Source organism: Hyperoodon ampullatus (genome assembly GCF_949752795.1).
Source record: "Hyperoodon ampullatus genome assembly, chromosome: 6".
In the NCBI taxonomy this organism is placed as follows: domain Eukaryota; kingdom Metazoa; phylum Chordata; class Mammalia; order Artiodactyla; family Ziphiidae; genus Hyperoodon; species Hyperoodon ampullatus.
The window spans coordinates 104947313-104971856 of record NC_136919.1 but is presented as its reverse complement, the minus strand read 5'-3'; the positions used below and the strand labels follow the sequence as shown (position 1 = coordinate 104971856).

The 24544-nt window shown below is 52.0% G+C and overlaps 1 protein-coding gene across 1 annotated transcript; it reads right to left on the bottom strand.

The window, feature by feature from the left end:
- Nucleotides 1–666: 666 nt before the first annotated feature.
- SUSD3 (sushi domain containing 3) lies at nucleotides 667–19530 on the bottom strand (the record flags this gene model as incomplete). Its single annotated transcript, XM_079706349.1, has 5 exons — nucleotides 667–862; nucleotides 4384–4536; nucleotides 5418–5565; nucleotides 7147–7335; nucleotides 19443–19530. 5 exons carry the CDS (start codon nucleotides 19528–19530, stop codon nucleotides 667–669), a joined length of 774 nt encoding a protein of 257 aa, XP_079562475.1.
- Nucleotides 19531–24544: the final 5014 nt, after the last annotated feature.

Below are 24544 nucleotides of genomic sequence, written 5' to 3'. Positions count from 1 at the left end.
GGCAGCAACCCAGCCAGCCTTTGACATGACCCAGTGCGTGCCACCAGCTGCCCACAACCACATGGGAGAAGCCCCAGTGAGCAATGCCCAGTAGAGCCCAGCAAACCTGGAACCCCGAGCTGTAAGAAGAAGGAACTATAGTTTTATGCTACTACACTTGAGGTTTTTGTTATGCAGGGATTGAAAATTGAGACAGTGATTTTTACCTTTGCTGTTTTTCAAAGTATTGTTTATTTCATACCCCTTACCATAACTTTACAGATAATAGATGCAGCACCCCAGCTGGGTCCCTGCTTATAGATACAAAGCAGCCAGCTGTAATTGTTGAGAAACCTGCTGCCACCTTCCCACTCGGCTATGCAAAACTAGAAGTGCTTAAAATGTCCCCCAGTCTCTTCAAAGGAGCCTGACTAGAGGGAGGCTGCAGCTGGTTCTGTGAACCTCAGCGGTGGTTTCAAGGAAGCCTAACTATAAAAACCACTACAGCTGGGCTCCCCTGGGACAGACACCCCCCAAATAGGGTCCCCAGCTCAGTGCCCCGAGGGATCCCTAAACCCGGAAGCTGATTTCACTGACCAGTCTTGAGCTGGACACATGTTGAGATGCAGTAGCCGGCTGGTGGGGTCAGCCTGGCCCTCCCATTGTGGGCTCTGGTCTCCACCTTAGTCACCCTGGGACATAGGCTGCAGGCTGTCTGAGCATTCCCACAGTTGGCCTGGAGGCAGGCAGCATCTGCCCTGGGTTCACTGTATGCACCATCACCTGGGCACGTGGTGAGCTGGTGGGGCCACTGGGGGTCCAGGGGTCCTTGTCAATGCCTCGGGCCATGCTGGCCAGCTCTCTGGTCCCCTCGCCAAGGTCTCTGCAGGAAGAGGAGGTGTGAGCCTGGGGGCAGAGCGGGGGCCCCATGTAACCCCAACTCTGCCACCATGCTGGGTACCCAGGCCCTGATCTTCAGCAGGCCTGGGATAGACTGCTGCCCCTAGGTGAGGGCCCCTGTTTCCTCTTGCCTTGCACCCAGGGAGGCCCCTCCATCGGTGCCCCTTCCTGGGCCTCAGGCCCCTCACTCATACAAGGGGGATGACTCAAGGAGCATCACACCCACCTTCCAAGGATGGGAAGGGGCTTCCTGGGGCTTTGTAGAGGAAGGGAGCTTATTCAGAGTGTGTGTAAACTATGTGCACCAGGATGCCCTAGGCAGAGAAGGGACACTGGGGCCCCAGGAACATTCTGGAGGACACCCTCACACCTTCCAGGCTCTCCTCCGAGTCTGGGACCATATCTTCAGTTCCCTAGTGGCCTCCTCTAGCCTCCAAGCCACAAGCCCACCCATTCTCTAGGCTGAGCAAACCCTGGCCCTGCTCCCAGCTCCCGCTTACACTGGACTTTGCTTCCTGAGGCTGCCTGGCTGCTTCCTCCCCTTAAGATGCTGTCTCTCTCCTTCCCCTCCAGTACAGGCTCTCCTAATCTGTTCACCTCAGGCATCACTTCTTCCAGAGAGCCTTCCCAGATCTATGTTGCCACCCACACCTAGTTCTCAGAAAAGCTCTAGGCAGTAGTAGGAATTAAACTATCTGTTGGTTCAATGAATGTGTGAATGAATCAATTAATTAGTGGAGAGGAAAGTCAACTTAGTGAGCAAGTCCATGGACTTTGGAGCCGCAGAGCCTGAGTTCAAACCTAGCTTCATGCTTAGTAGTTATGTGAGTCTAGACAAGTTTCTTAAAATGGGATAAAAATAGTGTCCACTCCTATGGTTAGAACAGGTAATATTTGGAAAAGCTAAGAATAGTGCCTGGCATAATGTGAGTGCTGGGAAGTGTTTATGAAATAAAAGTAAGGTCAAGGGGCAAACCTCACCTTACTAAAGATGATTTCACCACCAATCAGTGGGAGAACTGGGGTATCTGGGCCTTGCCTAGGATGGTACATCCTGAGAGGCAGCAATTCCTTCCCCTATTCCATTGGGGTTTCCCAACTGAGACAGTGTGTCACAGGTCTATAATGGGGAGAGGGTGCCACAGGGCAGGGGGCAATGGAGAAAATTCAAAACCTGCCAAGGAAACATGACTATATGAAAAGGATGTGCACTAGCAAGACAACGCCAACATAACTGAAACAAAAAGGAAAGTGCTTGCAGCCAACTGACAGGTAAGGGTCTCTTCCATAATGTACACAGAGCTTCCACTATTTATGAGAAGAAACATCAGCAGGAGATTCAGCAGAGCAAAGTGAAAGTGACTAAAACCAGCAATGCAACTGCTAAGCAAAGGTATGGAGAGAACACTCTTTCTCAATGTTAAAGAAATGCTGATGAAAGCCACCTACATAACTCACCCCTGCTAAGTAAGTGACGGAAAACAAATCATTAACACTCAGTGACAGTGTAGGTGTAAAAATGGCTCAACTAGTGCCAGGTTCCTGGAGAAAGAATTTGGTAATAAAAATATTCGGACGACTTGGCCTAAACAGTCTGTTCCTAGGATTGCCCCAAAATGTCATCTCAAAAAAGAAAAAAAGCTCTAAGCACAAGCATTTACCCAAACCTGAGCACAGCAGTTGAAGTACCTGGAGCATAGCTCCAGGGGCCTCAGACCACCATGGCAACACAGTGACATGTCAAGTCAGGTGGAAAGGGCGCAAGGCGGCATTTCTGCCATGGCCATCATAACGTAGGCCTAATGTGTGTCAAAAGCTCAAGGGAAGGAGGTAGGAAACCAATTCCTTCCCACAGGCCTCGCCACTCCAGGAGTCAGCTAGGCCCGGTGCATTGAGTGTGGACATGGGACCAGACAGACCCTCGCCACGCCTGCACAGGCCACCACCTCCAGCGCCTCAGTTTCCTCATGTGCACACCAGGACCTAGAGCAGAATTAACAACAATGGCTGGCACTCACTGAATCTGTACTCTGGGCCCGGTCAAGGCCATTGACTTATATCACCTCAACAGGGCCAGGAAGTGAGCCCTGCCATAATCCTCACTGTACAAGGGAGGAAAACAAGGCATGAGCAGTTGTCACACAGCGAGGCGTCAGGCCGGGGGCAAGCACTTGGTTCCCTGGGAGGTTCCTGTGGGGACAGGCTGAGGAAATGAGCAGACTGCCTCTGCGACGCCAGGGCGGGGCAGAGAAAGCACTAAATGGGCCAGAACATCTGTGCAGAGAGGAGGCACTTGGAGAATAAAGGGCACGATCAGGACGCAGCACAACAGGGCTCCAACCAAGAAAGGACTGGAGCCCATAGGAAGCATGGGTCCAGATAATGCAAGGGAACGGTGACCCCTGAGGTTAGCAGACGGGGACAAGAGACCCGTTACACTATTCTCTCTGCTTCTGTGTATTTGTGAAATTTCCCCATAATAAAGTTTGAGAAAAGAATACCTATGAGTTCAGAGTGATACAAAGACAGCAAAACAAAATGAGAAGGAAAGGAAGGAAAAAACAGAACTCATTTTCATTCCTCATAAAGGGAATAACAGAATCGCAACAGAATTAAAATCATTATCCTGTAACCCCCAGGGCCACAACGGATTCTGGCTGTAGTATCCCTGGAGGCTAAGGCCACAGGTCAGACGTCATGGGGGCAGCAGAGTGACCCTTAGCAGAGTCCCTTCTTCATCACTTGACAACAGACTCAACTCAGCCAAAAGTGCCCAGTCCTCGTGCCTGAGGGGGACAGCCTGACCCATACCTGTGATTCACAACAGCACCGCCCGTGGGGCACCCACATGAGAAACGCTGCCCGAGTGCAGTCATGAGGGAATGTCAAGACAGTCCAGAACACGGTGTCTGTAGGAGACCACTGGCCTAGAGTCCGCAAAAGGCAATGCTGCCAAAGACAAATATCCTGCCCCATTTAAGGAGCCCAGAAACCGGGCAGCCCTGTGATCCTGGGGTCAGAGGGTGCTCACTCAAAAGCTAGTAACAACCCTGGGAGATGTTCTATCTGCAGTCCGTGTTCAGCCAAGATTAGACTCCTTGAGTCAGAAAAAAGTATGTAAGAAATGTCCTTGTATTCGTTCATAAAAAGTGTGTGTGTGTGTGTTTTTAAAAAGAGACAAGAAGAGACAGAAACGGAGAGACAGAGGAGCAGGGAGGGAGACGGGAGGAGAGAGCAAGTGGACAGGGCACCATGGGTCCTGGTGAAGGGTAATACTCGTGTCCAGAAGCTTCCTTCTCTAGACAAGGGGTGACAAGATAAAGACACGGGGTGGAGGGCAGCTTTAGGCACGAGGGTGCAGGGTCAGGCACGGGTACTAGAAGGACCATCAGCCCCTGTGTCAGGGATGGGAGTTGAGGCCCTGGCGAGCCTGGGCTCGCAGCATGCTGGGGGCCCCCTGCCCTCACCACTGCCCCACCGCCCCTTTGCCCTGCCCATGCCCACGTGGTGAAGCTGTGGTTGTCGTGAGCCTGGATGGGCTGGATCCTGGACTCGCCATTGATGCTGCGTTTGTTGCTGAGGCCCTTGAGGCCGAGGCAGGCGGCCTGTACTGTCTCTAAGTCCTCGCCTCTCAGCTGGAACCACAGCTGGGCCTCCCTGGAGAGAGATGGGGGAAGGACATTCAGGTGCCTGTGTGTCCGGGACACCGCCTGCAAGCCTCTGCAAGGCCGATAGTATTTTAGGGCCATACAGTTCCTGAGCAATTACTCAGCTCTGCGGCTGTAGGGAGAAAGCAGTCATGGATGATGAGTAAATGTCAGGAAAACTATACTTACAAAGACAGGCAGTGGGAAGTTCTTGAGATGAATCAAGCTGATGGCGGCACAACGCTGTGAATGTAACTAATGATCCTGAATTGTGCACTTAAAGATGATTAAAATGGTAACTTTTTTTTTTTTTTTTTTGCAGTACGCGGACCTCTCACTGTTGTGGCCTCTCCCCTTGTGGAGCACAGGCTCCGGACGCGCAGGCTCAGCGGCCATGGCTCATGGGCCCAGCCGCTCCGCGGCATGTGGGATCTTCCCGGACCGGGACACGAACCCATGTCCCCTGCATCGGCAGGCGGACTCTCAACCACTGCGCCACCAGGGAAGCCCAAAATGGTAACTTTTATATTGCAAATATTTTACCGCAATTTTAAAAATAGCAAAAAGAAAAAAAGGATAGGTTTCCGTGAAGAAAAGTAGAAGTGGGCCAGACTCCACCTGCAGGCCCTAGTTAACCGTCGTGTAGTCAGCCCGTCACGTCCACACAGAGCAGAGCATATACTGCGTGTGTGCAGTCTGCAGAATGAGACAACCCCCTGTGTACCTGTCACCTGTCTTGTGGAAGACCAAGTGAGTGAGCCACGTGCCCTCCACGGCGTCAATGCTCTGTGAACAGCAAGATGCCAAGATCCCAGGGGCCCTGCTCCCTGACATGCCCAGGAGTCTCGGAGTGGCTTGCAGGTGCCCCACGGCAGTGCCAGGTCACTGTACCTGTTGGATCGCCGCTGCTCACTCCTCTTCACACACTTCATGAGGCAGCAGGTGAGGAAGGCCATGGACATGAGCATGATGATGGCACAGCTGACGATGGAGGAGATCACGGCCACCTTGAAGCCGAAGGTTTCATAGGGAGGCACAGCTGCGAGTGAGACAAGTCCAGCTCTTGGGCCCAGCCTGCCCTCAGGGAGCCCTGTTCCATGGGGGAGGCAGGGAGGCGCTGGCAGCTGAGGTGAAGGTCTGTGCAAATTGTTGTAGGGAGTGGGGCTATCAGGCAAGATGGCCCCCCAGGAAGGGGGTGTTTGAGCAGGGTTTTGGAGGGTGTGTAGGAGTTTTTGGTGGTGCACTGGGGGAAGCTCTGACAGGGAGTTCAGTGATGATAGTCCCCTTGGCTCCCACCCACTGCAGACTGGGCCCCTGAGACCAGAGGACAGCAGACAACACACAGTCTGTTTTCACAATGCCTCAAGTGGGTAAAACCCTACGGGGGCCTAGGTGCTTTCTTGGGTCACTTTCCAGGAAGGTGCAAAAGCAAGAAAAATGCCAGTGTTTGGGGTCAAAGGGCCTTTGGCACATTATCAGCTGTGTGACCAAGAACTAGCTATGTACCAAGAACTACTTCTATCAGGTTCTAAATGATGTTCTTGGGAATCAAGGCCCAGGATTCTAATTTGAACAACACTGCATACTCTCCCCTGTAGTGGACACTGATCACGCTCCCCAGTCCCTAGTCCCCCAGCCCTAGCTGGACACTGGCCATCCAGACTGAAGACTACATCTCACAGCTTCCCTTGCAGCTACATGTGGCCACATGACCATATTCTGGCCAGTGGTGAACAGGGTGGAGGGGTGTGGGACAACTTTTAAGAGCCTTCCTTGCCCTGCAACTAATCCTGTAACAACTGCCTGGATCATGCAGTTGAGATCATGCCTAACAGAGCCATAACATGGAAAGGACTTGGGTCCCCACCATGGGGTGCCATACAAGCCTAGGACTGCCCATCCTGAGGGCCATGGCCAAGAAAAAGCTCTCATAGCCCCCATTATTTTGGTAACCCCCATTATCTTGGGTTTTCTATCACTTGGAGTCTAATCCTAACAGACACTCTCCTCAGAGATTCAACCACCACATGAGTATTTTAAAGGCTCTGAGAAGTCCTGCAGCCTATTAACCCAGGCTTTTCCAAATTATATTGACTATAGAGCCCTTTTCAATGCACAGTACACATTAACACAATATATGTATCTTCACTTTGGAAAATGCTGTGCTAGGTATTATCCTTTAACACCCTGTATAACAAATACAACTAGAAAACCATCTCCTCCCCCAGACTGGGGCCCCATGGCCAAGCAATCCTATTCCCCAGTTCTAGAATTCTTGGCACACGAAACATCCTATTAATGTTTGCTGCATGTGTGTATGAAAGAACGTAGTTTTCTGCTTAACAGATGAAGTACTAGCTCAGACAGCACAAGTAACCTCTTGGAGATGACAGGCCAAGTCAGTGGCAGAGCTAGAATTTGGAGCAGTTGCTAGGACTTGAGTCTACACTGCTGACATGGAGCCCCAAGGGACCACCAGCACTGGGAACAGGACCCTACTCAGAGGCCCAGGGAACTTTCTCTGTGGACACCCACACCATCCATGGGACAAAATCAGCAACCCCCCACCAGGGGTCGCTGCTGGGATGGGTGCAGCTCACAGGGAATGAATGGGCCTCACTCTTGCACATGGGGGTCTCTGAAGACCACTCAGCAATGCTCCCCTTCCAGACACAGGTGAGGAGGCCAGACCCCACCATCTGGTGGCCCGAGGGGCAGTGGAACACGATGACAGTCCCCACAGAAGTACCATCCCCACGAAGTACTTGGAAGGTGCCCTGCAGGGGTGGCTGCACTTGCACACACATGCCTAGGAGAGAAGAGAGGAGAGACAGAGTGAGGACCTCACCCTGGAGGGCAGGGGCTTGGCAGGAGCCCTCACCTGGGACAGGCATCATTGACCCAATCACCACACGATGCTCTGGAGAAGGTCACACAGCCACCCAGACAATTGGAAGTGGCGTCCGTGTGACTAGTGGCTTGGGAACAAAAGTGGAGCTAATCCCTACATTAAGTGAAATCTAGATGCTCTGAAGACCATGGTGTTGATAAAAGAAACACACATCTAAAGACAATAAAAGCAAAAGGACAATTATTACCCAAGTGTAGCTCAAAAGGCAGAATCAAGGGGGGAAAAAAGGAGAGAGATCAACAGATGTGATTTCATTAAAAGTAAAAAACAAAAACTTTTGTTACTCCCTAATAACTGAAAAACAAACAAACTCAGATGAAAAAATTAGGAAAAGGTATTTGGAAAACATAGGGCAAAGGTTCAACGCCCTTGATTTATAAAGAGATCTTACACGTCAATAAAAGCTGAACATCCAAGTAAAGCAGAATGGACTGGTGTGTGAACAAGCAAATCACGAGATACAAGTAGCCAACAGACATGAGAAAATGCTTGCCCTCATAGTAACTGAAGAAACACTAATTCAAATGAGAGCTAATCTTTCACTCCTCCACTTGGCAAAAAGGAAAAAAAAGAAACCATGTGTGAAGTTAGCAAGGGCCTGGGATCCACTCCACTCAGACTTGCTGGTGGGGGCACAGATCCAAACCTTTCTGGACAGAGTCTGGTAAAGTGTATTAAGAGCTTTATGTTGTGTATACATCTGAGAATTTAGCCAAAGAAGTAGTTATGTATCTGCTGCCAGGATTTCTATACCAGGATGTTTGTCTACACCCACATCTCCAGCTTGGGGATCAGTACAGTTAATCAAAGTACATCTGACATGAATGCCAGCAATGCTATCCTAAAGTGTTACAATGATGTCCTTATATAAGGACACAGAGAGGCACTCTGGATAAAGTGGCAAACACAAGCATTTTTTTTTTTTAAGTTTTTTAGTTTAGTTTTTTTTTTTTTTTTTTTGTGGTACATGGGCCTCTTACTGTTGTGGCCTCTCCTGTTGCGGAGCACAGGCTCCGGACGCGCAGGCTCAGCGGCCATGGCTCACAGGCCCAGCTGCTCCGCGGCATGTGGGATCTTCCCGGACCGGGGCATGAACCCGTGTCCCCTGCATCGGCAGGCGCACTCTCAACCACTGTGCCGCCAGGGAAGCCCCACAAGCATTTCTATAAAATTGTAACAATGCCAACAGCTGGCACATAGAATTTACTGTGCTGGATGCTGTTCCAAACGCTTTACGTGCATTAACTCATCAATCCACAAAATACCTCCCCACTTGACAGGAAAGCAAACTGAGGTACAGGGTGGTTTAATCATTTCCTGAAGTCACACAGCTCCTTTGTTGTAGGGTAGAGATGTGGAACCACACAAGGAGGCTCTGGGCCTACCTTCTCAACACACACGTGTGACAGATACATCACGTGTCCCTTGTGTCTGGCTTCCCTTGCTCAGCACAATGACGGGAGAGGTGCCGTGCTGCGTGTGTTGGCAGCTGTCCATATTTACGGTGGAGCAAAGTCCTGTTGTATGGATGCCCTTGTTTGCTTCCCTGTTCCTGCTGATGGGTGTGTGAATTGTTTCCGGTGTTCAAGAATACGGAATGAAGCTGCTACCGATGTTCTGGAGCACACCTTCTGGTGCCTGAACGCAAGAGGCTCTTCCTTCTGCTTTTCTGGAACTTTCTGATTTTGAGCACTGTATACTACTAGTGTATAAAGCAGTTAGTCTCAGACTAAAAGGGAGACGGACCAGAGGCAGCGTCTGTGTCCAACCCCCTCCACACATCCGAGGCCTAGGTGGGAGCAGTGGTGGGGATTCGGACAGAGGCTGGCACTGCCCAGGCTGAGGACATTATTCCACACCAACCCAGGACAACCCTTCCCCTGTCCTCCACGGGATACCTCCAGCTAGGACTGTCCTCTGGGCACCAGGCACAGATGTCCGAAAGCCCGCTCGGCCTGCCACATCCAGCCAAGCTCCTGCACTGGCCAACCTGCTCACCACTCGGCCTGCCCCATTCTAACTTTGATGTTAGCCACTATGCCCTCCAACCTTTACTTGCTCCAGCCCCCAAACTTGGAACCTACCCGGACTCTTTTTCTCAATCCACAACCAATTCACCAGCAAACTTTGTGGGCTCTGTTTTCAAAATATATACCCAGAATATCTGTAGTGGGCTGGAGAGTCCTCCAAAATCCATATCCACCTGGAAGCACCCATGAGGGGGGATCCACTGTGGAATGCATGGTACCCCATTTCACATAGGCTGTGGGGACAGAGGACACCCGGAACTGCCCAAGGGCAGCAGCTGTCACTCAGGAGGGCCACACACATGCACTCACACACCCCGTGATAGTGCTTCACATGTCTGTGCACAACCAGCCCTGTCCAGAGGGGAAACTGAGGCTCAGTGAGGTCAAGCCACCCCTTGCATGGTCCCATTGGCCCTACCCCACGTAGGGTGAGGGTGTTAACAGGGCAGTGGCAGAGCCAGGCTTCAGCCTCAGTCTTGCATTCTGCCCTTGGAGGCTAAGGCTCCTTGACCCTCGCTGTGGGCAGTGACACTGAGGGACAGCGTTTGGCTGAGATTGGCCAAGCTCCCCCTAGCTCTGCCCTACCAAGAACCTGGGGGATGTCTCACCAGGCTGAAATGCTGGGGGGAGGAGTGTGAGCCTGGGGGGTCCTTGTGGTTTGTGTACCTAGCAGGGAGGGGGGGCTGACATTCGAACAGCACAAACAACACTGGGCACCTAATGGATACTTCACTGTATTTCAGCCATATGAGGAAGACCATCCATCTCCATCTTACAGATGGGGAAACTGCAGCAGAGCATGGCTGGATGACACGCTGAGGGTGGAAGTGTGCTGGGCCACGGCTGCCATGTAAACTGCACATCTGGGAGGATTCAGGCTTCCCTGTCTGCAGATGTCCATCATGAGTGTGTCACACTAACAACGGCAATGCAGGCCCGATAGAAACATCTGGTCAAGAAGGACCCCAATTCCTGACCTCACGCAGCACTCAATCATCTGCAGAGGACAGCAGGGAAGAACTTGTTATTATCGTCATTTTAACATGAGCAACCAAGCCTGGAGTGGTGGCTGACCTGCTCAACACCCACAGATAGAGAGGGCACCCACAGACAGGACTGACGCAGAGCTTAAGATTCCTAATTAACAGAGAACAAGGGAGTGTGGGTATTTGCAACATACATGTAACAGAGCATCTTTCCTATATAAACAGCACTTACATAAGACATGACAAAAATCACAACACAAAAAATGGTTAAGTTAGAAAAGAAAAATATGGAAATAGCCCTAAACCAGGGGGCAGAGCAATTAATTAAGAAAATTAAACAGCATCCACATCAGAAAGGAAGCAGCAAAACTTCTCTATTAAATGACATGATCCTGTATCGAGAAAATCCCTAGGAATCTGCTAAAAATCTACAGGAACTAATAAATGAGTGCAGCAAGTTTGCAGGATACAAGGTCAACACACAAAAATCCATTGTATTTCAGTACAGTGGCAATGAGCAAACTAAAAATGCAATTAATAAGACAATTCCATTTACAAGAGCACCAAAAAGAATAAATTACTTAGGAGTAAATTTAACAAAAGCAATACAAAACTTAAACTCTGAAAACTACAAAGCATTGTTGAGAGAAATTAAAGAAGACCTAAATGAATGAAAACACATCACATACTCATGGGTCAGAAGACTTAACATGGTTTAAGATGGCAACGCTACTCTGCTCACCTACAGATTCAACATGACCCCTATCAGATCCTAGCTGCTACCTTTGAAGAAATTTACAAGCTGATCCTACAGTTCATAAGGAAATGCAAAAAAGACCTAGAATAGCCCAAACAACAATCTTGAGAAAGAAGAACAAAGTCGGAGGACTTGTACTTCCTTATTTCAAATCCTACCACAAAGCTACAGTGATGACAACAGAGCGGCACTGGCATAAAGAGAGACATATAGTCCAATGCAAGGCTTTAGACTCCAGAAATAAACTCATATTTACAATCAATTGATTTTCAACAAGGGTGCCAAGACAATTGAATGGGAAGAGAATAGTTTTTCAACAATTGGTGCCAGGAAAACAATACTTACATGCAAAAGAAGAAAGTTGGAGCTGTCCTTACATCATATACAAAAACTAACTTAAAATGAGTCAAAGACCTCAATATAACAGATAAAACTATAAAAAAAACTCTTAGAAGAAAACATCGAGGTAAATCTATAGAGGCAATGGTTTCTCAATGATACCAAAAGACAAACAACAAAAGAAATAGATAAACTGGACTCCATTAAAATGAAAAAATTTGTGCTTCAAAGGATACTACCAAGAAAGCGAAAAGACAACCTACAGAGTGGGAGGAAATATCTACAAATCATCTATCTGATAAGGGACTGTATTTAGAATGTATAAATTATTATACTGAATTCTAAAAAGACAACCCAATTTATAAATGGGCAAAAGATATGAACAGACATTTCTCTAAAGGTATTCCAATGGCCACCAATAAGCACATGAAAAGATGCTCAACGTCATTAGCTTCAGGAAAATGCAAATTAAATCCACAGGGAGGTACTTGTTCACATCCACCATGAAAAAGACACATTAAAAAAAAAAAACAAAACAGGGCTTCCCTGGTGGCGCAGTGGTTGAGAGTCCGCCTGCCGATGCAGGGGACACGGGTTCGTGCCCCGGTCTGGGAGGATCCCACATGCCGCGGAGCGGCTGGGCCCGTGAGCCATGGCCGCTGAGCCTGCGCGTCCGGAGCCTGTGCTCCGCAACGGGAGAGGCCACAACAGTGAGAGGCCCACATAATGCAAAAAAAGAAAAACCAGATGATAACTGGTGTACCAAGAATGTGGAGAAACTGGAGCCCTCACACGCTGCAGCTGGGAATGTAAATGGGGCAGCCGCTTTGCAGTTTCTCCAACAGTTTCGCAGAGTGTTTCCAAATGATGCAGCAATGCCCCTCCTAGCAATATACCCAAGGGAAAGAAAACACATCTACATGAAAACTTGTATACAAATGTTCACAGCAGCAGTATTCATAATAGCCAAAAAGCAGAACCCACCTAAATGTCCATCAACTGATAAATGGATAAATAAGATATGGTCCACCCATACAATGGAATATTTCGGGAAATAAAAAGAAGTGAAGAACTGACATGCTACATGGATGAACCTTCAAAACACTATGCTCAGTGAATGAAGCCAGTTACCAAAAAACCACATATTATATGATTCCATTCATATGAAATGTCTACAATAGGCAAAGCCATAGAGACAGAAAGCAGATCAGTGGTTGTCTGGGGCCAGGCAGAGGGGGAGTCGGGAGGTGACCTTTAAGGGTCTAAGAGATGCAGGGCTTCCTTTTGGGGTGATGAAAATGTCCTAAAATTGAGTGTGGTGATGGTTGCACATATCTGTGAATATACTAAAAGCCATCAAATTGTACACTTTAAATGTACAATTTAAATGTGTGAATTGTATGGCACATGAATTATACCTCAATAAAGCTGTTAAAAAATTCAGGGGACATATTTATTTCAATTAAAGAAATGCAGATTTGAAACTTAAGTTATTACTTTTGGCTTCTTAGCTTGGTCAAGGTCACAAAGACCAGCCCACCAGGTTGGTGAGGGTGTGGGGGAAGGGGTGCATAACCCCTGGGGCAGAGGGCACAGCAGGGAGGACCTGAGAGGCTGTCCTGCCCTGTAGCAGAGGACAGGCAGGTGCTTGCAGGCAGGAAGGGGTGGGGAGCCTGAGCTGGGAGCCCCAGGGAGACAGGACAAGGAGGACACAGCACCCACCCTGAGCCTCCAATTGGACATTCCCTGATTACCCTCACTGGCCTTGGGTCCCCCAGTACTCAGTAGTACAGAGCGATGCCAACTTTGATTCCAGAGTATAGGCCCTTAATTAATCACCACGCTTTGTCTCCACAGGTGCCAAAGCAGGAATGAATGAATGCATGAATGAATGAACGAACAAACTAACAGTTGAAAGCTGTGATCAACACTCCCCCAGGAAGAACCTCTTTTCTTTTTCAGGATCCATGGACTTGGACACGTGCTGTTCTTCCAGCCAGGGAAGCGGACTGGGGTTTTGGAACTGGGTAGACACAGCAGGGCAGCCACGGGCCAGCCACGTGGCCCCTTCCCCAGGGTCACCGGGCAACCAACACTTCCCAGTCCCCAATTTAGAGCTGCTACTTCTCCATTCTTCCATGGCTAAGCATCTTCTTTCTCCCGAGCCCCATATGGCCCTCAGAGAAGGGAGGCCCCTGTGGGGGCATCAGCAAGGGTGAGAGCTTTGTGGACACTTGTCTGCCCAGCACCTGCACCAACGCCTGGCGAATGAAAGGAGGAAGGGATAAACTTGTATTCATCTTTTAAAGATGCAACTAGCACTTTATCAAAAAAGTAAGATGCCTTGAGGGAGGGACAAAGAGATGGCAAAAGGTATGATGAAGCAGGCCTACTGAAAATTATGGGTAGGATAGAGCTGGGGGGTGTGGTTATAAATTCTTTCAACTCTGTGGTATGTTTGAAAAAATTTTAAATGTGGGGAGAATGCCTCAAGCATCACTGCTGACTGCCTGATATGCCCCAGCTGGCCTGCCAAGCCATGGGGGGTGGCTGTCCAGCTCCCTAACCAGAGCACAGCCCAGACCCTGCATTACCTAATGGTCCTGGCATGGAGAGTCACAGACAGGAGAAAAAGCTCCAGAAACAGAGGCAGCAGGATGGTTCTGCAGCCAAACGTGTCTGGGTGTAAACCACACTTAACCAGTTGGGTGACCAGGTCATCAATCTGGTCCTCTGACCCACCTGTAAATGCTGCAGAGGGCAGGACAGGGGCTGACTGAGATGACGTGCAGCTCCAGCCCCAGCGAGGAAACCACCACTGTCGTAGGGAAAGGGCTCGCCTGTCAACAGCCACATCCTGTGCTGCTGCTGGGTTCCGCTATGGTTAAGGGTGCCCATCATGACACAGCACTGCAGGCTATTTCACCACCCAAGGGGGGTCACATATCTTAAAAGACAGAACTAACCCCTCACCCCAAGAGGCCCAGAGCCTGCCCTGTCTCCTGGAGCCTCATCAAGGTGGGAGGGTGAGAGGTGAAGCCACAGAAAGGAAACAAGCCTGACCTGCAGATGCCTGCATGGTGTACATCAAACTGAAGACTTAAGGGAAAGGTACAAGAACATTTGAAGCACAGGCCCAACGAAAATGCCGCTGGCCCATAACTATGCACGCTGCATGGCTGGGGACAGGAGGGCCCTCTGAGAGACTCGGAATGGAGGGCTTTAAATGCAGTCATGGCCGCTCTCCCCAGGCCTTGTACTCTGCATTTCCAGCCAGCCAATACAGGGGTCTCACGCCCATCAGAGGCAGGGAGCCCCTGCTCCTAGCATAAGTGTATTGTTTGAACGGTTCTTCTTTTAAAAATGAAAATGAAAGGTCAGAGGAAATAACTCTGGTAAGGAAGGGTAGAGGGAGGATGAGCCTTGCCCATGGCCCCCTCCTTGCAGTGACCTTCCCCTACCTGGGAGGCAGGGAGCTCAACCCCCAGCAATCCAAGAGCCCAACCAGGCTCAGAGGAGAAGGCAGAGAAGCCAAGTGGGCCTGGTCTGCTAGGAACCCAAACCCCACCCAGCCCCTCTCCACCAAGTCTACTCCGCTCCACCACCTCTAGCCTCAGGTCCTGGACCTGGTCCTTGCCTTGCTCAGACTCATCTTCCCAACCTGCAAAATAGGGTGACCTGCCCCCCCGGGGTGACAGGAGTGGGACCACCTGGTGGAGACCTTAAACCTGTGCCTGGGAGCTCAGGGACGTCCCCTAGGAGGCGGCTCAATACCTCATCCTACCCCCCACCCCAAGTCCACAGCACCCAGGATACCTGCACCTGCCACCCCTACCCGTCACCTGCCAGACTCCAACAGGATGGCCTGCATCCCTTCTCTGGGCCTGGAAGGCCAGCACACACTTTGGGCTGGGCCCATTTTCCAGATGAGGAAACTGAGGCCCACAGACTTTTGAAGGCTCCACGTGTACACTGGCAGGGCCCCCACCAGACCTTTCTACAGGACTTGTGACACGTAGCCCAGATGGGGCAGGAAGGTGGCACAGCATCAAGGGACTACAAGGGCTTCAGTCTACCCATCTTCTAAGGATATTCCATGAAACCACCAGCTGGCTCCAGAGACCACATCCCCTAACCACTGCAAACCCAGCCTCTGCTCACACTCCTCACTGCACCCTCCACAGCCTGGAGACCCCTGGACCCCCTAGCTGGGCCCCCAACAGTCCCTCCCCACACTTGGTGTCTAAGAGGCGAATACCACCTCCTCCATCCCCTGCTGAAAACCCTCACAGACACCCAGTTACCGCTGTATACCCTTCCTAGGACTGGTCCCGGAAGGGGACCACCCCCAGCTATCCTTTCCTTCCAGCCCTGTTTCCTGGCCCCGTCCACTTGCGGCCCCCCTCAGACACTGGATGCTACACGTCCCCAGCCTTCCTTTGGCCGGACCCCTGCACCCCTCAACCTTTGGTGCATTTTTTTCTCTGCACCCTGCATGACACTATCTGTTTTACTATGTACAAATAAATCTCAGAGGAGAGGAAAAACAACAGAAAAAACAAAGGGAATGGATTTGATGCAAGCAAGATACAAACCAAAAGCAAACCCTATAGGCTCACTGGACAGTAGCGAGGCAGACCTGCCCATCAGGTGTTCGCCCGACACTCCCAGCTCACTCCCCAGCCCCAGGCAATGCTCTCTCCCACCCCCTAACACACAGGGGGTGCATGGCCTGACCTAGACAGCCTGTCCTCCCAGCCCATGCCTCCCCCGGCCTGCCTGGCCAGTGGGGGTGAGAACAATCCTTGCTTGTTAATCTTTTATCTGGAACCTTGGACCACAGGACCATCCCTCCCATCCTCCTTTCTGGAGCCGACATGGCCCCCAAACCCTGACCTCACCCGCTGAGACCAGGTAAATAAGTTACCTTTTATGCTGGCTGTGACTGTGGACAATAGGTACAGTGGGAGATGGGGAAAGCAGGCCACTGGACCAGCCCACTATGGGCCTGGGTCCCTGTGGGACTGGAAGGTTTCTTCTGAGTCTGAGTTCTTTTTTTTTTTTTTTTTTGCTGGCCTCTCCCGTTGCGGAGCACAGTCTCCGGACGCGCAGGCTCAGCGGCCATGGCTCACGGGCCCAGCCGCTCCGCGACATATGGGATCCTCCCGGACCGGGGAACGAACCCTTATCCCCTGCATCGGCAGGCAGACTCTCAACCACTGCGCCACCAGGGAGGCCCTGAGTCTGAGTTCTGAGTCTCAGTTTTCCCAAGTGGAAAGAGGAACCCTCAGGAGGAATTTCTCAAAGAGAAATTAAAGAGTGACGTGTACAGAGGTACTCTGTGGAGAGTGGGACCCCCCAAGACCCCAGCAGTGGGGACAGCCACATGCAGAAGGCCCACGCCCTGGTCGTGTGTCCTGAGGCAGGTGCAGGGTTCAGAGCTACTGCAAGCCTGGCCCTTGGCTATGGTCCAGACCCGGGTCTCCCAGGCACTTCCCTGACAGCAGGTCAGCTCACACACCCGGAATATATATTCTCCTCCAGAACGTAACCAGGTAAATTCCAAACCAGGAAGAGCGCAATTCCCCATCCCCCCAAATCTCTCAGGGGAGAACATCGAGGCTCCAGGGAGTCTCGTTCATCCAGCAGCTCTGCCTGTACCATGGTGGGAGGCCAGAGCTGGGCCTTAGGGGCACATAAGCCACATTTAGATTCCCACCTACTCCCTCTGGGCTTTGGTCTCCTCCATGAAATGGGCCCAGGGCCGGCCCAGTGGCTGGGCGGCAGGAGTGAAGCGAAGAGGATGTCCACAGAGCACATCCTCACCCACCCAGCAGTCCTCCTGCTGCCCCCTTTCAGGGGCATGGGGGAGGGTCACCTCTGGCCACTGGTCTTCCTCTGGCAGGGCCGTGTTCCTGGACAATCTCCTCCATCAGGGAGTGCTGGAGCTGCCCTGGGAACAGGGCCAGGGACAGGCCAGGGGCCTAAGGGCAGTGGGAGGGTGGCCTCCCAGTCAGCCATTCAGAGCAAGGCCATAAAGATTTAAGGCCTTGCTCTGAGATGGCCTTCCCCCACCTGCCTCTCCCCGGTCATCGTGCATGGGAGATGAGGGGAGAATCTTAGGACTCTGTGTCTGACCGGACTCTCACACCTCCTCCAGGAAAAGCAGAATAATGTGCCCATTGTACAGATTGCAGGAAAAACACCCATCCCATTGCTGTGTTTTACACAGTGCCAAACTGTCTCTAAAGACCCCCACACCCATCACTTCACTGCCCCACAAGGAGAGGTGGGTGCACATTTCAGAGCCCAAGAGACTGGGGCCATGGGGCAGAAGAGTGGATGAGTCAGGACAGCAGCATTACCTTGGAGCAGAACCATGCAAGGGTGGGTGCACTGGGCCCTCCCTGGCTCCCCCTGGCCTGTCCATAAGCCTGGGGCAGGTATACAGGGCCCACCGCTTAGCACATGGAGAAACTGAGGCACAGAGATAAAGAGACGCACCGCAGGTCGTTGTGTGTGTGTGGGGGGTCCAACCCTAAATTCCTGGGAAGGACTCACAGGCTGGGACCCACAGGGCTCACATCTGGGAGGAGGCTGAGCAGCAGCCGGTCAGAAGCAGGGCTGGGGCCAGGCCTGGCAGGCCAGAGGGCAGGAACTGGATTCTGAGACCCTCTTTCTCCCAGGAGAGTCCTCTGCAAACAGCCTTTTGTATGTAGTCAGGGCCTCCCCTTCCCTGTCCTTGGCTGACCTTGGGCAAGTCCCTCCGCCTCACAGTGGACACTCACCTCCCCAGGCAGTGCTGCACAACTTGCACACACATTGTCCTCTTCACACACCGGGCAAAACACCAAATTCAGGACTGGGCATCAGGCTGCCCGAGGGAGTCAAAGAAAATAAACCGACCCCACCACACCAGGGGCAGTATCAGGTCTTAGCGTCCACACCACCAAGCCACATGCCTCTGCTTTGTGACTTACTTCCCTGGGCCTGTTTCCCCATCTGAGAGGAAGCCAGCATTCCCCCCAAGGTGGCAGGTGTCACTGTTTTAAGCATGACTGGCTGCATCCCGGGTGTGTGTGTGTGGGTGTGTGAGACCTGTGCCAGCCTGCTCTTTCAGGCCCAGCTTCCACTTGTGCAATTCAGCGCCTGGCCTGGGGCACAGATGTGCAAACACCCTCAGGTTTAAGGGGGAGCGGGCAGTATGCCCTAAAGTGAGCCTCCAGGAACATCTGCGGCTCAAGGTCCGGCTTTATCTTTGTTTCTAAAAGGGTTAGATCTTAGACGCATTCATGGAGCAAGGCCGACATTCGAATCCGGGGCTTCAGCTGCAATCCCCCTATCCGAGCAAGGCAGGAAGGTGAACCCCCTACAAAACAATCTCAAAATCAAACATTGAAGATAACATCCAGCCAGCCCACCCCTCCTTCCGGAGACCCCGGAGCCTCACCGCAGGCTCGGCTGCAGCGGGACCTTGAGCAGTCACTCCCCCCTCCCAGGTTCAATTTCCCCGCCTGTGAAGTGGGGCTGGGGAGCTAGCTGAGGATCCAGAACACCTCCCTTAGGTGAGGCCAGTTTCGATTTCCCCGCGTCCGTCACACCGACATCCCCCGCACTGAGGCGGCCCCCATTGGGAAAAGGCGCGCACCTGGGTTGGCGGGCACCTGGACGCCGCCGCCTGGTTTCTGGCCGCTTGCCGCGGGCTTCGGCTCCGCTGGGGCGCCTGCTGGGCGGACGGAGAGCGTCGGGGAGGTTTGTCCTCCGACTTTGCGCCTCACCGCGGCAGTGCCGCACCCACCGCCCCCGCGCAGGGCTGTGCACCCCGCGCCTCAGCTTCCCCGTCTGAGAAATGGGCGCAGAGCCCCGCTCGAGGTCTGCGACCTCGGCCCTCACCTGTCCAGTTCCCCGGGGCGGGCGTAGCGTCCCCCATGCGCCCCCCGGGCCTCGCCCTGCGGCTGAGGGTCGTGGCCTCCTGGCGCATCCCTGCGCGCTCCGCGGCGTTCGGCCAGACTGCCGCGCAGGGGCCAGCGGGGGCGGGGCCGCCCGGTCACGCCCATCCAGGGTTGAGGGCGGGGCCGGCCCCGCAGGAACCCAAATCCCCAAGGGGGCGAAGCCAGCAGAGCGGGAAGTCTCGCTTCAGGGCTTTGCGGAGGTGTTGACCTCTGCCCCTGCGCCTCCGACCACCAGGGCCCCCCACAGACCAGGTGTTCTCGGTGAGTAGCACATGTGAACCCCATCTGCGTCACTGTGGGTCAGACCCTCTGTGGTGGGTGTCGATATTGTAGGTCCTCAGTGAGTCGTGGGGTCAGGATTCAGACCTCCGGGGTCTGGCCCTGGGCTCACACACCCTGGGGGCCTGCCCTCTCCTTGCTCCTCCTACCCAGCTCCCTCTGAAGGGGCCCCTGGCTAGGCTCAGAGCTGCGGCCCGCCCCTTCCTCTCCCTAGGAACCCGCCCAGCCCAGGCGCAGCACCCCGCCCAGGCCCAGGCAACCACTGAGAGAGCTCTAAGACAACAGACTCAATAGACACCCCTCACCCCTCCCCGGCCAGGGCATCTCAGGGCAGCTCCTGATCAGGTGACCAGCCCGGTAGAGCTGAGGGAACGTAAGTGGAGGATTCCTGGGTCTATCTTCGTTTGCAATCCTAGTCTAATGACGGATCCTTATGTCTATCTTGGTCTACACTATCTATTCCAATGGTGGATCCCTGGATCTATCTTGATCTCCACTACCTAGTATAATGGAGACTCCCTGGGTCTGTCTTGGGCTGCACTTCTAGATTAATGGTGGATCACTGAGTTTATCCACCATTAGACTAGGTAGTGGTGACCAAGATAGACATATGGCTCCATCATTAGACTAGGAGTGCAGACCAGGATAAATCCAGGGATCCATCCTTAGAATAGGTAGTGGAGAACAAGAGAGACACATGGATCCAACATTTGAGTACAGACCAAGATAGATACAGGGATCCTCCATTAGACTAGGTAGTGGAGACCATGATAGATCCAGGGGTGCACCATTAGCATAGGTAGACCCAGGGCTCCTCCATTACTAACTAGTAGAGACCAATATAGACACAGGGATCCACCATTAGATTAGGAGTGCAGGCTAAGATAGATCCAGGAATGGATCATTCAACTAGGAATGGAGACCAAGATAGACACTGGGACCCTCCATTAGACTAGGTAGTGGAGACCAAGATAGATCCAGGGATCCAACAATGGACTAAATAGTGGAGACCAACCTAGGCACAAGGATCCACTATTAGACTAGGAGTGCAAACCAAGATAGACCCAGGGATCAAACATTAGACTAGGAGTGAATACCAAGATAAATCCAGGGATCCACCATTAGGCAGTTAGTGACAGAGAGAACAACTGATGCAGGGCCTTGAGATCTTAATTCTTCGGAAGCTTGAGGTATAGCCAGAAGTCCAGTGTGGTCACCCCTGCAAGTCTGTGAGGTGGCCCAGCTGGACAGGCCTGGCTCTGGAGTGTCTGGCGGGTGGCAGCGAAGAGGTGGGTGTCTTGTGGGACAATAGAGCAGGGTTCCAGCAGGCCAGCCCCTCCCCACCTTTGCTTTCGTAGCCTGGTAGAAGCTGATGTTCAGTGCGATACATAAGGGCCCTGCCCTTTCCTGGGTCAGAGTTGTTTCACCCCATAATATCTAATTCCCACTTCAGACTTGTGGGTCATACATAATGACTCTCTTCATTTCCCTTGATGTGAACCAAGCATGTATGTCCCATCTGCCACATCAGGAAGCCAGGTGAGTCCACAGGGCCTACTGTGATCTGCCCCCTTCAGACCACACTCAGGGACATGGGACCCCAGAATTCCCTACCACATGGCCCCGTGCCCACCTCTGGGGTCTTGTGACCTTCTCATTGGCTCTGGTCTTTTGTGCACACCACTGTACCCGGGACAGCTGCCTGTAGGTGCATGAGCAGGGCTGGGAGGGGAGGTCTGGTGTGGCCCTTGAAACTACAGGATAGAGCTGGTGGAAGCTGCCTGCGGGCTGCCTACAGCACCACACGCTGGCCCAGGCCTGGTATGTGTATGCGTCCTGGGGCTGCTGTAACAAGGTACCACAGACTGGGTACTTTAGGACTACAAAAATGTGTAATCTCAGGGTTCTGGAGGTCAGAAATCTGAGATCAAGGTGCTAGCAGGGCTATGCTCCCCCTGAAGGCACTAGAAAGGGTCTTCTCCACGCCTCTCCCCAGCTTCTGATAGTTTCTTGGCTTGTGGCAGCATTATTTCAATGTTCATACAGCTGTTTTGTCCCTTTGTGCACATCTGTTGCTGTGTCCAAATTTCCCCTTTTTATAGGAATGCCAGCCCTATTGGAATAGGGCCACCCTAATGACCTCACTTTAACTTGATTGCCTCTATAAAGACCCAATTTCAAAATAAGGTCATGTTCTGAGGTACTGGGGGTTAGGACTTAATCACTTGAATTTTGGGGAGGACACATTTCAGCCCTTAAGAGCCTATAACATAACAAGAATGAGACAACATGTTTTCTTGGCCATCTGTGGCATGGTTACATGTTCTGGGTATTCAAGCATGTGGCGCTAGCCTCCGTTTGTACCGTTAGGGAACTGGTGGTGGCCTGAGACTTCTGTCACATGCTACAGGAAACTCTACATCTCGTTATACCTCAGAACACCCACTTGCGTCAAAGACATCTTCAGAAGCAGTGGGAGGCACTGGGTTTGGTTCTGGAGGTGGAACCTCAGTCAGTATGAACCTTGATCTGGACCAACCCATCTACCTTTTCTGGGGCTTCTTGGAACGGCATGCTCCTGGAGAGTACCAGCAACACCCACCATGGGTAGGGAGGGAAACTGAGGCCGGGGAGGTGAAGGCACTAGTCTACCACAGACTCAGACCTCTTGGGCCACCACCTCGCACCCCATCCATGTCAGGGATCGCAGTTCTGACAGGCATCCTGTGCCTGAGTGTTAGTATTCTCATCTGAGGGATAGAAAAGATCCTGCCACCCTCCCAAGGTGAGGGAGACTGTGACATGGTCAAGGATGGAGCATCTCCTGAAAGCTGGGTTACACAGGCCCTGCCAGTGTTTGGACTTGCTGCCATCCCTATCTGCCCCCCAGCTCTCCAAGTCCTGGCCCAGACTGGGAGCAGTGCCTGTGCTATGCCAGGCTAGTGTCTCCTGGCCCTCAGGCCTTGGCCCCCTACTCAAGGGAGCCCTCCCTAATGCCCTTCCTGGACAAAGCCGTTCCATGCTGCATGACCTCAGGCCTGTGAAGCAGACAGGACATATGGCTCCCTGGTGGAGGCAATGGAGAAGAGACAAGAAGAACCCAGCAGAGACACTTGAGGAAGTGACCCAAGCCTTGGCCTCTCTGCATCTGGGGGTCCAGCCCCTACCCCATTACCTCTTCCCCATCTGCGTTGGTATCTGGGAGCACACAGTATGCCCAAACAAACATTTGTTGAATAAATGAACTGGCAGGAAGGAACCAGGGAGGTTCGTGAAGGGGGAGGGGTCTGGAAGCTCTGGGTCTTGGTGTTCTGCTCTATAAAATGGGCTTACACACATGCTACCAGAGACTTTGAGGGGAGGATGAAGATCTGGCTTGGGGGTCTCCTCTTCCCTCAAGGCTTAGCCTGTCCCAGAGAGCCTTCCTCAACTTGATTGTCCTGACACAGCGTCCACAGGCCATGGTGGCGGGGGGCGGGGCAGGGGGGCATTGGTCATTGGTGTGTTTCCCTCAAATTGGGTAATCACTTTAGAAATGTAAAATGCTTTTTGTTTTTCTTTAAATGTTCTTCATTTTTTCCACCACTCAATATAAAAATAAGATTTTTATTCTAAAAACCTCTCATAAGGGACCAAGTCCAGAAAATTCCACCCCAAAATAAGAGTCAGGGAAGCAGGGTGGTCTCATGGGCTTTGCCTCTTTTTTTAAAAAATTATGTTTTAAAATTAAGAGCAATTATTTAAAAAAGTAATCTAAACTTGGAGCTCCAATGAGCTGGGTATTTGGGGAGGGAATTTTCCCAAAAATATTTTCTGCCAGGCTGTTTGGCATCCTCCACACACACTAGTCCTCTGACTGCTCCATAGGAAGGCAAGAGCTGGTCCTCTTCGGTAGGAACCCCTGGCTGGAAACCCACTCCCCACCAGGACCCAGGCTCTGACCACTGGACCGTCCTCCCTGGCCCTAGGTCCGTACAAGTGAAGCTTTCCTTGGCTTTCAGGAGGGAGACAGGTGAATCACCCCAGGTGACATCAAGCCACCACCCACAGGTTCACAGTGATGGCTTGGAGACATGTAGCAAGGAAGCTGGGAGGAGGCAGGCCTATGGGCTATACGCTTTCCTAGGGGGGCAAAAGCAGGTGATGGATTCACAGAACAGATAGGACCAGGCCCTCCTGAATGCCAGGCCTGCTCAGCAGCCAGGACACAGGGGACACAGGAGGGACGAAGGCTGATGGGCTGCTTCCAGGGCTCCTCCTCCACCTCTGGGCAGCCAGACTATGGGTCATTTTTTCCTGCCTCTTGACTCTTCTCTGAGTTGTCTGAATTGTTTACAATAAGCATGAATCTATTCTCTCATCAGAAAACAGGAAACTCATAAAGATTTTAAGGGTGGGATACATGTAAATGATAACACACATTCACAGGACAGTTCTGAATTCTACCTGTCAGAAAAGATATGGACTGGCCCCTCATTAGCAGATGGGGAAGCTGAGGCTCAGATAAGTGGAACTGTCCCATCTAAGGCCATTTGCCAGCTACGATGATGCCTCATGACTGTGGTCTGAGGGCTTACTCATATGAGAGGGTTTGGCTGTGCCCCCGCCCCTGACGGGTGGGGGCAGGGGTATGTTTTCACAGCCAGAAGTTTTCCTAGGTAAGCCTGGGGTAAGAACTATATAGGTGGGTCCAGGGCAATCCAGAGGCTTAGTGGTTATGAGCCAGTTAAGCGTCTTTGATGCCATGCACCTGCCCAGCCAGCT